The sequence below is a fragment of the Pygocentrus nattereri genome, chromosome 5 (assembly GCF_015220715.1).
Source record: "Pygocentrus nattereri isolate fPygNat1 chromosome 5, fPygNat1.pri, whole genome shotgun sequence".
In the NCBI taxonomy this organism is placed as follows: Eukaryota; Metazoa; Chordata; class Actinopteri; order Characiformes; family Serrasalmidae; genus Pygocentrus; species Pygocentrus nattereri.
In genome coordinates, this window is record NC_051215.1 from 26879677 (window position 1) to 26896668 (window position 16992).

A 16992-nucleotide genomic window follows, 5' to 3' on the forward strand; every position below is an offset into this window, starting at 1 on the left:
AGGGCTTCGTACTTTTCTCATGAACAGGTGGATGCTCTGCTTTAGCCTCTCATGCTTGACACGAGGGGGGAGATGGAACCCTACACAACATGCATAGTGAGTGTATGGGGTCAACATTAAATGTTTATGAATACTCAACCTGATGTCAGAGACACTTCTATAATACTTTAGTGCAGGTTTTGACCTAAAACACTTTTCTAATACATTTATTTTAATCTATGCATGGCGGCGGGGCACATGAAGGGTGTTCGAAGGCAAAATAGCCACCAAAGAATAGTAAACAAAGTGGCTATATTAGTGTTGCAGACATTGTGACCCCTGGTTCCTATCACCACCACTGTAAAGAAATCAGAGTCTCTACAATGAACCATTTCTCTGGTTCTCTGGGAGTCAACTCTTTTGCCTTACTGCATGCTGCTTGTACCTCTCCACCAAGAATGGATTAAAATGCATATTAAGCCATCATTAAACAGTGTCTCAGTCAAACTAACCATGCCATGTACTAACCTTCTCAGAGGGAACTTTTAGAGGTGGATGTCTGGTTCCTATCAACACCACTGCGAACAATTCTGACTGCATTTCTCTAAAACAGAGCATTTCACACCAAACCACTCAATGACTGTTTACATCAACCATTTCATTATGTAGAATTTGACCAATCGAATTGAGTTTCCCTGTAAACGCAAGTTCTAGGCCAGAAAGCGCCTTTTAGAACATCACAGACTAACACAGAAAGGATACTACACTGTACAGCATACAGGTGAGAGGGCAAAAGAAGCAACAGAATTAATGATCAAATCCAAACGGTTAAGACTGAGTTAAGTTTTAATTACAAACAATTTCCTTAATACAAGAAAGAAAAACGTTGAGTACAACACGACTGCAGACGTTAAATAAGAACCCAAAAACTAAAACCGCCAGGGTGCGAATGATGTGAGCTCTACTGTACCAATCTTCTAATTTAAGCTGCACAGTTAAGTCATGTTTCTTCCAACAGTAAATTTACAATGATATAGACTTCACACCATTCAACCTGAAACCTCTCCAACAAAGATACTGTACATACGAAAGAAACCTTTCATCCATCTCATATCCAAAGTGAGGCTCTGAGCATAACCGCAATTAGCACAATTGTTACTTTCAAAAAAATCTCCAGGACAGTTTATATGATAACCTTACATGGGCAAAAATAATGTTAGGACTTGTGTGGCATTCGGTCACCAGGAACAAAAACAAAAACATAACATGGTAAAGAAGAAGGAAAAACAACAAAAGGGCACCACCTTGTGGCTGCTTAATGTAACTGCAGCCGAGTTAACTGACGTGGGCGAAGCCTGTCCTGCTCTGGCCGACTGCAGGCTTCTCTGACTCCTGATTACTGGCCTGAGCACTGTCCTAACACACGGCCAGCACTGCAGATGCCTAGCGGCCAGTTCCTGTGACAACACCAGTTTTGGATGAGTAAAAGTAGCCAGGGTTGGATGGGGAGTGAGGCACAGGGCTCAGACCTGACTCGAGTAAGTAAACGGATGCTCATGGGCTCGGATCTCAATCACTGTCAAACTTAATGGAGTTCACGGAGGTGGAGATGCTGCCTCCTCTGTAGCTGCCGCGCTTCTTCTTGGTCTTCTCATGTCGGAAGGACTTGCCTTTGGTGAATTTTAGGACATCGTTGGCTCTCTCGCCCCAGTCTCCAGTGGCTCCCAGCTAAAACAAATAAAAATGAGTCAATGAGGCCTTCAAAAAAGCATCAGAACTTTGAATATACAGTGCTGAGGATGGATATTCTAAGCTACCTTGGCGGAGAAGGAGTTGTCTGCCAGGCGGGAGTCCACCTTAATCTCCTCGTCTCTTACTCTACGGAAAGGATCATTGGTTTTCTTTAAAAGAACACAAAGAGAGGGACAGACACAAAGAAATTTATGTGCTTAATAATGGTGCTTCGCTACGAGCAGTAACTTTCCCCACACGCAGTTGCTTTGCCCACCAAACGCGTCAGTGCTGGAAAATTGTTCTTATACAAAATGAACAAGGGACAAAACTCCTCAGATGCTAGAAAAAAGCAGAAAGTCACGAGGAAGAGCCATGCAAACTGACAAGATGCCGCAATGCACTTCGAGTATACAAAATGTATACATAACATCCAGCGCTCTCTTAAATGGTAAACAAACTTTCTATATGACAGACATCCTCAACAGCACTGATGAGTGAAAGAATCAAGTGTCATTCTATGTTGCAGTATTTATCCGTCATACACACGTTTCCCAGCGATGCTGTGTCGCTGTTAAGATAAGGCTCTCATTCGCATCACGTGGTACATGAGGTGGAACGAAATAGTGTACTCAAGGTCCCAGTTAACTCCCAAAAGTAACAAACAATAAATATTAAGGTGCAAATAACAGCAGCATGAATACAAGGTAGAAAGTGTACATCTTAATACTGGTAATGTATAAAGTGACGTGTAGGGGTGATATAGCAGAGGCACTGATTCAGTACAGCAGCAGAGATAAATAAGTGGACATGAAGTGCCATTGCAGTGATGTCTAATTCGAACTTAAGAGTCTTACGGCTTCAGGGAAGAATCTTTTCCTCAGTCTGGTTGTTTTACTCTTAATGCTACCTGAGGGGAGCGGAACAAAAAGTCTGTGTGCTGGATGAGTGGGGTCCTTCATGATGATGGCTCTTTTCCTGCATCTGGAGGTGTAAACGTCCATGGTGGTGGGAAGGCTGACTCCTCTGTGCGGCCTTCACCACCCTCTGCAGAGCTTTCCTTTCTGCCGCAGAGCAGTTTCCGTGCCACACAGTGATGCTGGAGCACAGAACGCTCTCCACCACACATCTGTAAAATAAGGTGAGGACTGAGCTCCCGAGTCCAGCACGCCTCAACCGTCTGAGGAAGCAGAGGCGCTGATGTGCCTTCCTGATCAGGCTGGAAGTGTTATTACTCCAGGTAAGATTGTTACTTTGGTGTACGCCCAAGTACCTATAGCTGGAGACCACTTCCACTGCAGATCCTCCGATGTGTAGGGGAGGGGAGGGATGGTGTTGCCTCTTCTGAAATCCACAATCATCTCCTTTGTTTTCTTCACATTGATGCAGAGACTGTTCTCACTGCACCAACTCTCCTGGTGTTCCACCTCCTGCCTATAGCCAGTCTCATCACTATTTGTGATGCATCCACCCACTGCCATATCGTCCGCAAACTTTACAACATGACAGCCTGGATGGATGGCTGAGCAGTCATATATGAGAAGTGTAAACAGGAGGGGGCTCAGCACACAGCCCTGAGGGGAGCTGAGGATGGTGTTGTGCAGTAGCAGAATGCTTTGTTGCTTCTTGAATACCAGAGTTATATACAAAATACACTTGTGATGTTTTACACTCGCAAGCTTAAAACTGTGAGAACAAAAACGCAGCAGAAATGTTTTGCTCTAATGTAATCAAGGCATCCTCACAGAAGCCATTACGTTACTGGGAGAAACAGGGCTCTGCTCCTTTTATTTTTACAGTTGAGTTTAATTAAATCATTAAAAAATTGGATTTCCCTTCATTTTTTGGAAATTAAGGACCTAAATGTTCAACATGTAATATTTCCTGCCCATACACACAAACTAGTATGCCTCACAGCAAGAAGGGCCTGGAATTGGTTCCCCAGCCAGGCAACCAGGACCCTTTCTGTGTGCAGTTTGCATTTCGTTTTCGTTACACAATCCAAAGACACACAGCCTGGCCAACTGGACACACTACATTGCCTCCAGGTGCGACTATGTGTGTGAATGACAGTCCTTCCCTGTGAAGGACAGACTACAGCTCCCACGGTGACCCAAAAGGATAAATGGCTTAGAAAATGTCTGTGTGTGCTTATTAAGCCTACAGCAGTATAGCTCTGCCTATTCACACTGAAGCTGTAAGGAGTATTTCAGTGCAGTTTTCAGTCTTTGTAAAGGAAAAACAGGTGGGAAATCTTTTTGCACACAACTGAGGAGTATAGGAGTTGGATGTTCATGATAAGGACATCAGTAAGTAAGTAAGTAAGTAAGTAAGTAAACATTTATTTATATAGCACTTTTCTAAGCACAGCTACAAAGTGCTTCACAAACAACAAGTACTAAAAATAGAATGATAAAACAAAACATACATAACTATAAAAACAGTACAGCTACATTCATAAACAACATAAAACTGACATAAAACCATAAAAACAATGCAGCCCTATCCAATAAATAACAAAAGCATCACCTGTGACCAAAAGCTAATGAATAGAGATGCGTTTTGAGTCTTCCTTTAAAAATGTCCTTTGATTCAGCTAGTCTAACATCCAAAGGCAGAGCATTCCACAACTTGGGGGCATACACAGAAAAAGCACAATCTCCCTTTCGTTTCCGTTTTGTCCTAGGGACCACTAAGAGCCCCTGACTGGATGACCTTAGTGATCTGGTACTAGGATACGGTGATAATAATTCTGAAATATATTTTGGCACATCACCGTGCACCGCCTGGTATGTTAAAATTTGGCACATCACAGCCTATTTAACGTGACTTGTGTGCACCCTGGGAAAAATCCCATTTAAAAGTTTGAAGTTTGAATGACAAAGCCTAATCATGAAAGGTAAAGCTTTGCTGGTAATGTATCGAGATTTGAGTGTGACAGAGCGACAATAGCAGCTACATTTAAGTTAGTTCACTGGATATCAGGAATCAAACATGTAATGTAATGAGCTTGTAAGGAGCCCTTCTCTTGTTTTACTCAACGGTGCAGATAAGAACGTCAGACTGATGCGATGTACATGACTGATCTTGCTAAAATCACAGTGTTTACAGTCACATTATTATGCCCTCTCACCTTCTGTTTGGCCTTGGGGAAAGAGTGAGGTGTGGTGGTGATTTTTTTCTGTGTAGGTGTCATCTGTGCAGTGTCATCCTCCTCCCTCTTCCTCTTGCCTCCTGTACCTGTGGTTAGAAAGAAGGGATCAGTAGAGATCGTGAAAACAGACAGAACAATGCACGCAGCCAGCTAGTTACTGCAAAACCAACCCAGACACCTCTGTGCCTCCTGAAGAGGGATTCTGCATGTTGCTGTAAAAGCAATAGCAAAAAGAGGGTGTGACATTTCAAACTGCAAGAGCTATAGCTCCTAACTGGACATCTTGCACTAAAAGCAATACAAACAAGCGTAGTTTAAAGGGCACAAAAGAACAACTCAACAAATGACCTTTTTAGCATTCGCCACTCTGCTGACGCTGGCTGGCTAAGACCATATCTGTTATTCAACAGTCACTCAAGCTAGTACTTAATAACCTGCCAGAATCAATCTCTCTAGAACATTGTGCTGCAAATGCCTCTGAATAATTTGGATTCTTGGATTTTCATTACCATTCATTGGGGTAGCAATAGGAGTCTTTGCAGTTTCTGTTTCCTCCTCTTCCTCGGATGAAGAGCTCTCTGATGAGCTGCTTTCTGGCTTGGCTTTCGCTGAAGTAGCTGGGGTGCTCTTTGCTACAGGTGTGGTCTTTACAGCTGCCTTCGTCATGTCTTCTTCATCAGAGCTGTCATCACTAGAGGAAGAAGACTCCGCAGGTTTTACGGTGGGGGTCTTCACTGCAGAGGTGGGAGTTTTTGGCGTAGCTGTTTTTCCATTGCCCACAGTAGGCTTGACCGGCGTCTTCTTTGGAGCTTCTGTTTCTGAGTCTGAACTGTCTGAAGAGTCTGAGCTGCTACTCTCAGCCTTCTTAGCACCGGTTGGGGTCACAGCAGGCTTAGAGACAGGGGGGGCCTTGCCCTTCTCTTCCTCCTCCTCATCGGAGCTGTCAGATTCACTGCTGCTGGACTGGGCTGCGGGTTTAGCAGCAGCAGCTTTGGCTGCGGGTTTAGCGGCTGCAGGTGCAGCTTTGGCTGCGGGTTTAGCGGCTGCAGGTGCGGCTTTGGCTGCGGGTTTAGCGGCTGCAGGTGCAGCTTTGGCTGCGGGTTTAGCGGCCGCAGGTTTAGCTGCTGGGGCTTCGTCCTCGGAGTCAGAATCTTCGCTGTCCGAGTCTGAGCTTTCTGCCGGTTTGGTGGCTGGTTTGGTCGGGATGGAGGCAGGTTTAGAGACAGGAGCGGCAGCGACTTTCTTAGGAGGCTCCTCCTCTTCAGAGGAGCTGTCAGAGTCTGAGCTGCTTTCAGCTGGCTTTGCCACAGCTTTGGGAGTGGAAGCAGACTTCTGTGTAGCTAGAGCTTTGGGCGTGGCCACAGGCTTGGCTGGAGTCTCATCTTCTGAGCTATCAGAATCTGTGTGGCAAACACCATAAAGAAATGTAACTACAAAATAAAATGAACAAGACTGTTATAGATAACCGATAGATAGTTATAGATAACTGTATACCACACAGCATCAGAAACCAAGTAAGCAACATTAGAGATCTCTTAACGTGGCTTCAGGCAAGTATGTGATTTAGGCACGTGGTTTGCATTGAGCTAACTGGTGGTCATTCTTTCAATATTCAGCTGTAGCTTCATAGCTCAAATGCTAAAATAACGAACGAAACTCTAGACCAAAAAGTCATCTTACCAGACTGACAACATCTGGGAGTGAAAATGTGTAAATTAGATTAATAAAAATCAAGTTTGCTTACTGCATTCTGTTATGTACACAAAACCTCTATTTCAACACCAGTCTGAGTTAACAACCTGTCTCCTTCATTGCTGTAATTATTTCTTGCTTTAAAAAAAAAAAAAAAAAAAAAAAACACAACAACACAGTAGGAAAAAGTCACAAACAAGAACAACTCTTATACTACGTCAAGCTGGGAGCCAGCTGTGAAACAAAGAAGTACTGAAAAAAAGACCTGTTAACTGAAGAAAAGCAAATCTTTTATAAGATTTATTATACTCTCTCAATACAGACTGGCACAAATGAGAGCACAAGTGCTGTTTTACAAATGCCATCATTGCCCTTAGATCAGAGGATCTCACCTGAGCTGGAGGAATCGGCCTGCTTAGCAGGTGTTGCTTTTGCAGTAGGAGCCTTGGCTGCAGGAGGAGCCTTGGCTGCAGGAGGAGCCACCTCCTCATCATCAGATTCCTCTGAGCTGGAGGACGATTCTTTTGCTGCTTTGGGGGCTGCCTTGGCCGGGGTGGGTTTAGCCGGAATGGCTTTGGCAGCTGCAGCCTTAGCTGGAGTAACTTTAGCAATTGGAGCTTTTGCAGGTGGCTTCTCTGATTCATCGTCCGAATCCTCCGAGCTGGAGGAGGAGGATTCCTCTGCAGCAGGAGCAGGCTTAGCAGGGGTGGCCTTAGCTTTCGCTGGTGTTGCCTTGGCAGCCGGCTTCTTCCCTTCCTCTTCGTCGTCCTCCGAGCTGGAAGATGAGGACTCTTCCTTCTGAGCAGGGGCTGCTTTGGCTGATGGGGTTTTAGCAGGGGCTGCTTTGGCTGATGGGGTTTTAGCAAGAGGTGCTTTAGATGGTGTGGCTTTTGCAGCTGGGCTCTCTGCCTCATCCTCTGAGCTGGAGTCTGTATAACACGAAACAGCACTTCAATGGACAAAAACTTGGAGGCACAGATTAATGCTGGAACAGCAGACAAAATGGAGTTAACAACAGGAAAATGCTAAACGAATAGCACTATGGTCAATCATACCAGAGCTGTCTGAACTGGACTCATCCTTCTTGGCTGCAGGTTTTGGAGTCACAGTCTTCGTAGGTGCTGCTTAATTATAAATGCAATTGGGTTCCACATTACCAAAGGAACACACCATGAAACAACACAAAACACACAAGTTCAGACTGTCAAGTCCAAACTCTTACCAGGAGCTTTCTTTTCCTCCTCCTCATCGCTGCTGTCCTCACTGCTATCCGAGGAGTCTTCTTTAGAGGTCTTGCTAGCTGCTGGTGCAGGAGCACTCTGAGCTGGAGGGGGGGGTACAGCACTATATGGACCTAGAGACCAAAAAATGCTTTTTGGTTAAGAAGTAATTTAATTTCCAATAAAAACTGATATTTTAATAATCAGATTTTCCTTCAACTTTCCTTCCAGGACCTACTTGTTGCAGTAGCCCTACTTAGTCATACACAACGCTGCATTTCCTGGGGTCGACTCAAAACTCTCAACTCTTGGACCAAACTTCATTTTAACTTGCCAGATCAATTGATAAAAGTATACAGCAAAGATTAAAGCCATCCTAAAAAATAGTTTACAGCAACATAAAATTTAAATATGAAGACACAACTACAAATGACTAGATGTAAAGCCTTGTTTACAAAAAATGCAGGGCTACGATTTATACTTTAGGTGATTTGACATTTTGGGTTTGTGGGTTAAAATTTCATTGAATTTGCCAAAATGTGCATCAATACCACACTGCATGTAATTTTTTGGTATGACTTTTTTCTTTTTTTGTTATTTTAGCCAACTTTTAACCCTGCTATTTAATCATGGCCAATTCACACCCGCTTGCTAAGTCTTCAGTACCTGCTTTGGGTTTCTTGCTGGGAGGAGCCTTTTCCTCATCTGAGGAGTCCTCGCTGCTGCTGGACTCAGCTGGACCTACAGGCTTTGCAACTGCAGGCTTTGCAACTGCAGGCTTTGCAACTGCAGGCTTTGCAACTGCAGGCTTTGCAACTGCAGGCTTCACTTGAGCAGGGGCCTTCGCAGCTGGCTGCAATGAGCAAATCAGCAATATACAGAGTTTATATTTGTTCTGCCACTTCAACTACAGTAGAGTTTATACAGTAAACTTACAGGGCGGCTTAGAGAGCACAGCACCTGACTGTGGGTTCATATTCTTAAGTGGAACAGTACCTTAGCTGGGGCATCATCCTCAGAGTCACTCGAGCTCTCCTCACTGCTGCTCTCCTGCTTCTTCTGAGCTGGGGCTTTGGGTGGGGCCACGGTTTTAGGGGCTGCAGCTGCAGGCTTGGCTCCTGAGAAGCACATTAAAATCACACATTAAAACCCTAGACAACCTAAATCATGATTACTCTCAAAATAGCATTGGTAGGCACACAACATGCATAAAGGTCCTACACATAACTGGTGTCTTCCATCAGAATTTCCCCCAGTTGAATGTAAACTGCATGGTCCTAATCTCATATAAGGAGTTCTGGCTGGCCTAAGTTTTAATATCACCATATTTCACAATATTTTTTTTTAACTATGTGTTGAATTGTCTAAGAATGAGTAAGCAATGGCAAACCTAGCAGGTATAGCCTTCTGTAATAGTTTTGTGATCACCTATTAATTTTGTCCAATTCTGATAATCAACAAGGGCAGATTTGTACATATAAGATGGAAAAATGCATCACACTTCTCTATTGAGAGATTCTGGATCAAAGCACAAAATGTCCTAGTCTGACATTTATACAGGGTTATGCTTTGTTTAAACCTATTAAAAACCACATTATTTTACCTGCAATTTTAGGTTTGGGTGGCTCGTCCTCAGAGTCAGACTCTTCACTGCTGGAGCTGGTGTCCTTTTTCCTGGCTGTCACTGCAGCAGGCTGTACGGCCGGTTTCACCGCTGCCACTTTCTGAAAGACCAGACAAAACATCATATGATCACCAAACTACAAAGCAGCCTCCAGTTACAAAAATAATCTAAAGTTTAAGGTAAGAACACACCTTCGCAGGAGTTTTAGTCTCAGCTTCATCCTCAGAGTCGCTGGAGTCTTCACTGCTGCTTGACTCTTCTGCAGCCAGTGGTTTCTTCACTGGAGCTGGTGCTGCAACTGCTCAACAATTACCAAAAGTTACATTTGAGATGTAAAGTGAAGTTATCTTAACAGACAATATATGATGACAAATAAATAAATGTAAAAAATTAAACTGATCAAATATGATGTGTTTGGTGCCTGAAGTCTTTGCAGTGAAGCTACAAAGTACCTTTCACACAATTTAATGTATGTGTGTGTGTGTGTGTATATATATATATATATATATATATATATATATATAACAAAGTGTACATTTGTATATATACAAATACAGAAAAATCAACAGAATGCAAACATTTTGGCATCACAGCCACATACCCCACTAAACAACTGGCCAAACCATCAGTCACATCTGTTGGACTAATTTTTGACAATCCATTGTAAATATTTCTGTTCCTAGCTGCTGAAGCTGAAAGTGAGAAATAATCACCCTGAGGTGCTTTCTTGGCAGCTGGCGCTTCATCCTCATCACTGCTTGATTCCTCACTACTAGAGCTCTCCTGTTTGGCCTTCTTCGCAGATGGCCCGCTGACTGCAGCGGGGCCATTGGTAAGCACCTTACGTTTTCTTGACTCTTTAGAGCTAAAGGAATAAGAAATACAATCAGATCAGTTAGAGTCAATAAAGCAATTCAACAACAAAGTTAGTTCAACAAGCTAAATCAAAGCTAATCAACAAAGACATACTTAAGCCAGAATTTGAAGATGTCAAGAAGTCCTTCTTCATTTTGGTCCTGGGGTTTCTGAACAGATACAGCCTTTTGTCATTATACATAATTATGTCAAAACAGCCATTTTCATGTCTGAACACACATTCGAAGTGCAGACAACACAAGCACATACGCAGCTTCACGGCTTTGATTACGGCAATTTTTGTAACTTCAGTGAATTAGAAAAGGGGAACTCTGGCCTGAAAGAAAAACGTAACCATCACCAAATCTTTTCTAAACATACCTACTCGCCCTACAACTACCTACAACTGCACTGCAGTCTCTAATGCGAAAACTCCTGGTAGGAAAAAACCCTTCTGATGATGCATCGTGAAAGTTTTGAAAGACTTCAAATGTTTTAGGGTTCAGATTTGGGGGCAAGACGTTTGAAAATTTGTTCACTAAATGGCTGAATTATTCCTTTGATGACTAACTGTGGTCAGTGCTAGATCACTAATGCTAGTTAGCACCACAGATGTATTTATTAGCTTGTCTATCAGCAGCTGCAGTCAGGATTTGTTAAGTGCTGTAGGGTCTCGGTTTCCAATGGTAGAATATATGCGTAATGCATTCTGGGTGCTGTAATGTGCGAACGCCGATGGACAAAAGCATGAAAAACAATGAGGCTGAGAGGTGAAATGCTATGGTAAAGAAAAACGGTGAGAACGGTGTGGTACAGAGAAACGGTGAACTAATCTCACTGTAACTCTCCTCAGTCTCTCTTCACTAAACACGTGTCTATATACACACACAGGACAGAGGAACAGTGAACTAATCTCACTGTAACTCTCCTCAGTGTCTCTTCACTAAACACGTGTCTATATACACACACAGGACAGAGGAACAGTGAACTAATCTCACTGTAACTCTCCTCAGTGTCTCTTCACTAAACACGTGTCTATATACACACACAGGACAGAGGAACAGTGAACTAATCTCACTGTAACTCTCCTCAGTGTCTCTTCACTAAACACGAGTCTATATACACACACAGGACAGAGGAACAGTGAACTAATCTCACTGTAACTCTCCTCAGTCTCTCTTCACTAAACACGTGTCTATATACACACACAGGACAGAGGAACAGTGAACTAATCTCACTGTAACTCTCCTCAGTCTCTCTTCACTAAACACGTGTCTATATACACACACAGGACAGAGGAACAGTGAACTAATCTCACTGTAACTCTCCTCAGTCTCTCTTCACTAAACACGTGTCTATATACACACACAGGACAGAGGAACAGTGAACTAATCTCACTGTAACTCTCCTCAGTCTCTCTTCACTAAACACGAGTCTATATACACACACAGGACAGAGGAACAGTGAACTAATCTCACTGTAACTCTCCTCAGTGTCTCTTCACTAAACACGTGTCTATATACACACACAGGACAGAGGAACAGTGAACTAATCTCACTGTAACTCTCCTCAGTGTCTCTTCACTAAACACGTGTCTATATACACACACAGGACAGAGGAACAGTGAACTAATCTCACTGTAACTCTCCTCAGTGTCTCTTCACTAAACACGTGTCTATATACACACACAGGACAGAGGAACAGTGAACTAATCTCACTGTAACTCTCCTCAGTGTCTCTTCACAAAACACGTGTCTATATACACACACAGGACAGAGGAACGGTGAACTAATCTCACTGTAACTCTCCTCAGTGTCTCTTCACTAAACACGTGTCTATATACACACACAGGACAGAGGAACAGTGAACTAATCTCACTGTAACTCTCCTCAGTGTCTCTTCACTAAACACGTGTCTATATACACACACAGGACAGAGGAACAGTGAACTAATCTCACTGTAACTCTCCTCAGTGTCTCTTCACTAAACACGTGTCTATATACACACACAGGACAGAGGAACAGTGAACTAATCTCACTGTAACTCTCCTCAGTGTCTCTTCACTAAACACGAGTCTATATACACACACAGGACAGAGGAACAGTGAACTAATCTCACTGTAACTCTCCTCAGTCTCTCTTCACTAAACACGAGTCTATATACACACACAGGACAGAGGAACAGTGAACTAATCTCACTGTAACTCTCCTCAGTGTCTCTTCACTAAACACGTGTCTATATACACACACAGGACAGAGGAAGAGTGAACTAATCTCACTGTAACTCTCCTCAGTGTCTCTTCACTAAACACGAGTCTATATACACACACAGGACAGAGGAACAGTGAACTAATCTCACTGTAACTCTCCTCAGTGTCTCTTCACTAAACACGAGTCTATATACACACAAAGGACAGAGGAAGAGTGAACTAATCTCACTGTAACTCTCCTCAGTGTCTCTTCACTAAACACGAGTCTATATACACACACAGGACAGAGGAAGAGTGAACTAATCTCACTGTAACTCTCCTCAGTCTCTCTTCACTAAACACGTGTCTATATACACACACAGGACAGAGGAACAGTGAACTAATCTCACTGTAACTCTCCTCAGTCTCTCTTCACTAAACACGTGTCTATATACACACACAGGACAGAGGAACAGTGAACTAATCTCACTGTAACTCTCCTCAGTGTCTCTTCACTAAACACGTGTCTATATACACACACAGGACAGAGGAAGAGTGAACTAATCTCACTGTAACTCTCCTCAGTGTCTCTTCACTAAACACGAGTCTATATACACACACAGGACAGAGGAACAGTGAACTAATCTCACTGTAACTCTCCTCAGTGTCTCTTCACTAAACACGAGTCTATATACACACACAGGACAGAGGAACAGTGAACTAATCTCACTGTAACTCTCCTCAGTGTCTCTTCACTAAACACGAGTCTATATACACACACAGGACAGAGGAAGAGTGAACTAATCTCACTGTAACTCTCCTCAGTGTCTCTTCACTAAACACGTGTCTATATACACACACAGGACAGAGGAACAGTGAACTAATCTCACTGTAACTCTCCTCAGTGTCTCTTCACTAAACACGAGTCTATATACACACACAGGACAGAGGAACAGTGAACTAATCTCACTGTAACTCTCCTCAGTCTCTCTTCACTAAACACGTGTCTATATACACACACAGGACAGAGGAACAGTGAACTAATCTCACTGTAACTCTCCTCAGTGTCTCTTCACTAAACACGTGTCTATATACACACACAGGACAGAGGAAGAGTGAACTAATCTCACTGTAACTCTCCTCAGTGTCTCTTCACTAAACACGAGTCTATATACACACACAGGACAGAGGAACAGTGAACTAATCTCACTGTAACTCTCCTCAGTGTCTCTTCACTAAACACGAGTCTATATACACACACAGGACAGAGGAAGAGTGAACTAATCTCACTGTAACTCTCCTCAGTGTCTCTTCACTAAACACGAGTCTATATACACACACAGGACAGAGGAACAGTGAACTAATCTCACTGTAACTCTCCTCAGTGTCTCTTCACTAAACACGAGTCTATATACACACACAGGACAGAGGAACAGTGAACTAATCTCACTGTAACTCTCCTCAGTGTCTCTTCACTAAACACGAGTCTATATACACACACAGGACAGAGGAACAGTGAACTAATCTCACTGTAACTCTCCTCAGTGTCTCTTCACTAAACACGTGTCTATATACACACACAGGACAGAGGAACAGTGAACTAATCTCACTGTAACTCTCCTCAGTGTCTCTTCACTAAACACGAGTCTATATACACACACAGGACAGAGGAACAGTGAACTAATCTCACTGTAACTCTCCTCAGTGTCTCTTCACTAAACACGTGTCTATATACACACACAGGACAGAGGAACAGTGAACTAATCTCACTGTAACTCTCCTCAGTGTCTCTTCACTAAACACGTGTCTATATACACACACAGGACAGAGGAACAGTGAACTAATCTCACTGTAACTCTCCTCAGTGTCTCTTCACTAAACACGAGTCTATATACACACACAGGACAGAGGAACAGTGAACTAATCTCACTGTAACTCTCCTCAGTGTCTCTTCACTAAACACGAGTCTATATACACACACAGGACAGAGGAACAGTGAACTAATCTCACTGTAACTCTCCTCAGTGTCTCTTCACTAAACACGTGTCTATATACACACACACAGGACAGAGGAACAGTGAACTAATCTCACTGTAACTCTCCTCAGTGTCTCTTCACTAAACACGTGTCTATATACACACACAGGACAGAGGAACAGTGAACTAATCTCACTGTAACTCTCCTCAGTGTCTCTTCACAAAACACGTGTCTATATACACACACAGGACAGAGGAACGGTGAACTAATCTCACTGTAACTCTCCTCAGTCTCTCTTCACTAAACACGTGTCTATATACACACACAGGACAGAGGAACAGTGAACTAATCTCACTGTAACTCTCCTCAGTCTCTCTTCACTAAACACGAGTCTATATACACACACAGGACAGAGGAACAGTGAACTAATCTCACTGTAACTCTCCTCAGTGTCTCTTCACTAAACACGTGTCTATATACACACACAGGACAGAGGAACAGTGAACTAATCTCACTGTAACTCTCCTCAGTCTCTCTTCACTAAACACGAGTCTATATACACACACAGGACAGAGGAACAGTGAACTAATCTCACTGTAACTCTCCTCAGTGTCTCTTCACTAAACACGAGTCTATATACACACACAGGACAGAGGAACAGTGAACTAATCTCACTGTAACTCTCCTCAGTCTCTCTTCACTAAACACGTGTCTGAAAGTAAGCGCGCGTGCCGAGTCTGATGGCTGACGGCGCGTCTGACGGCGCGCGCCCGACCGGTTTGAATGTACTTACCACTTTCGCCTGCTTTCTGAACTCCTGGGCCGCTTTAGTGAACTTATTCTCCAGCAGGAAACTGTAAACGTGCTGGTACACATCGCTCGGCACCGCGCCGCCCTCCGCCATTTTCACCGCGCTCAGCACGCTCCGCGGACGCGCAGGAGATGGCGCGGAGGAAACACGTCATCTCCACGTGTGACGCGAGAACTACAAAAAGAGTGAAATAAATCCGGAACTGCAAATAAAATAAAGAATGAATAAATGAATAAAACAGAGAGCTAGAGAGAGAGAAATAGACATAGCTATATATATATATATATATATATATATATATATATATAGAGAGAGAGAGAGAGAGAGGGAATACATGTCGTACTAAAAAGTCATCAAGCACTACTAAAAACAATAAAATAAATAAAAATCGTGAACTAGAAAAGGAAAAGAAAAAACACTATACAATTATTAATTTTACAGTCTTGTCTATAATTATACAGAACTTTAAAACTACACTATATGCCCCCTGTACTACACTGTTTATATACCTGGGTGTCCCTACAGGCAGCACTGCTGTGAGGAGTTCACTTAAAAACCTCATTTAAAATCTATGGCAGTGTCTTAAACTGTGTGCCCTATTTACTATATAATGGTTCTTTACAGAGAATCCCATCTGACAGCGCATTTAAAGATGATTGTAAAAGAACAGCTAAGCTAATGAACGTATTATTCTTTATTTCCTTTATTTAAACATTTAATGTAAATTTCAAGATCCTGTGAACTCAAACAATCCCACAATGAAAGCATAAGGATGTATTTCACTAAAAAATGAAAGAAATCTTACCCATATATTTCTATTTTTCTACAGTAAACAGGTTTTGGGCAGCAGGGGGCGGGCTTTACTGCTAGAGCGTGATGATTGATGGGCGAGCGGAGCAGCTCATTGGCTGTTCGCGCTCACTGACGTCATGAACCTACATGAGGCGCCGTTTTAAACTCCTATAGATCGAGTTTAAAAGCTCTTTAAATATAACTGCGGTGTTGAAATGCTTTATGTTGCTCTGTGTTCAGGGAATTAATTCATTCTTTACGTTAAAAATGTTTTTCTATGATTTTACCCAAATGCTCCATATCAACCCATTCATTTTGAATTCTCTCGGGAGCGCCCTCTAGTGTTTGAAAAAACCGGAAGACATTGCAGATAATGGTAAGTTCTCCGGCTATAGGGTACATCGGTTGTACAAGAGAACTTGCAATATCTGTCGGGTTTCTCAAACGCTAGAGGGCGCTCCTAAGCGACTCCACAATGAATGGGTTGATACGGAGCATTTGAGCAAAATCATAGTTTAGAAAAGCTGAAACATTTTTAATGTAATATAAAATGTAAAATGTAATGTAAAATAATACAAAAATAAAACAGAACTGCATTAAACATTTTAACACCGCTGTTATATTTTAAGAGCTTTTAAACTCGAGCTATAGGAGTTCATGACGTCAGTAAGCGCGAACAGCCAATGAGCTGCTCCGCTCGCCCATCAATCAGCACACAGTAGCAGCAAGGCTAGCGTAACCCCTTTGCTGTAGAAAAAATAATCATACAGTAACGTTTGTTACGCAAAATACGTCCTTCTACGTTTTAAAATTAAAATAAAAAGTTCTAGGCGAGTGATTAGAAACTTTTTTTCCCGTTTTTATTCGTTCGCTCCATTCACCCCCATTTATTGAGGACTCGCAGGCGGGCGCCCTCTGGTGGCCTGCAGTCCTGTTTTTATATAACAGGGGAAATAGGAAGCGGCCGGA

The 16992-nt window shown here is 42.8% G+C and overlaps 1 protein-coding gene across 3 annotated transcripts; it reads right to left on the minus strand.

The window, feature by feature from the left end:
• Positions 1–807: 807 nt before the first annotated feature.
• On the minus strand, positions 808–15400 carry nolc1 (nucleolar and coiled-body phosphoprotein 1). 3 transcript variants are annotated; one of them, XM_017694065.2, is made up of 14 exons: positions 15214–15399; positions 10370–10425; positions 10114–10265; positions 9592–9698; positions 9380–9500; positions 8773–8894; positions 8443–8629; positions 7779–7910; positions 7612–7677; positions 6949–7485; positions 5374–6264; positions 4844–4950; positions 1797–1880; positions 808–1707 (listed from the first exon to the last, which is right to left on the minus strand). In XM_017694065.2, exons 1-14 carry the CDS (start codon positions 15322–15324, stop codon positions 1549–1551), a joined length of 2832 nt encoding a protein of 943 aa, XP_017549554.1. In that variant the 5' UTR covers positions 15325–15399; the 3' UTR covers positions 808–1548. The 3 variants fall into 3 exon arrangements, with proteins under 3 accessions (XP_017549554.1, XP_017549553.1, XP_017549555.1); XM_017694064.2 differs by having other exon boundaries at positions 7612–7680; positions 15214–15398; XM_017694066.2 differs by having other exon boundaries at positions 1568–1707; positions 1797–1857; positions 7612–7680; positions 15214–15400.
• Between the last annotated feature and the right edge of the window lie 1592 nt (positions 15401–16992).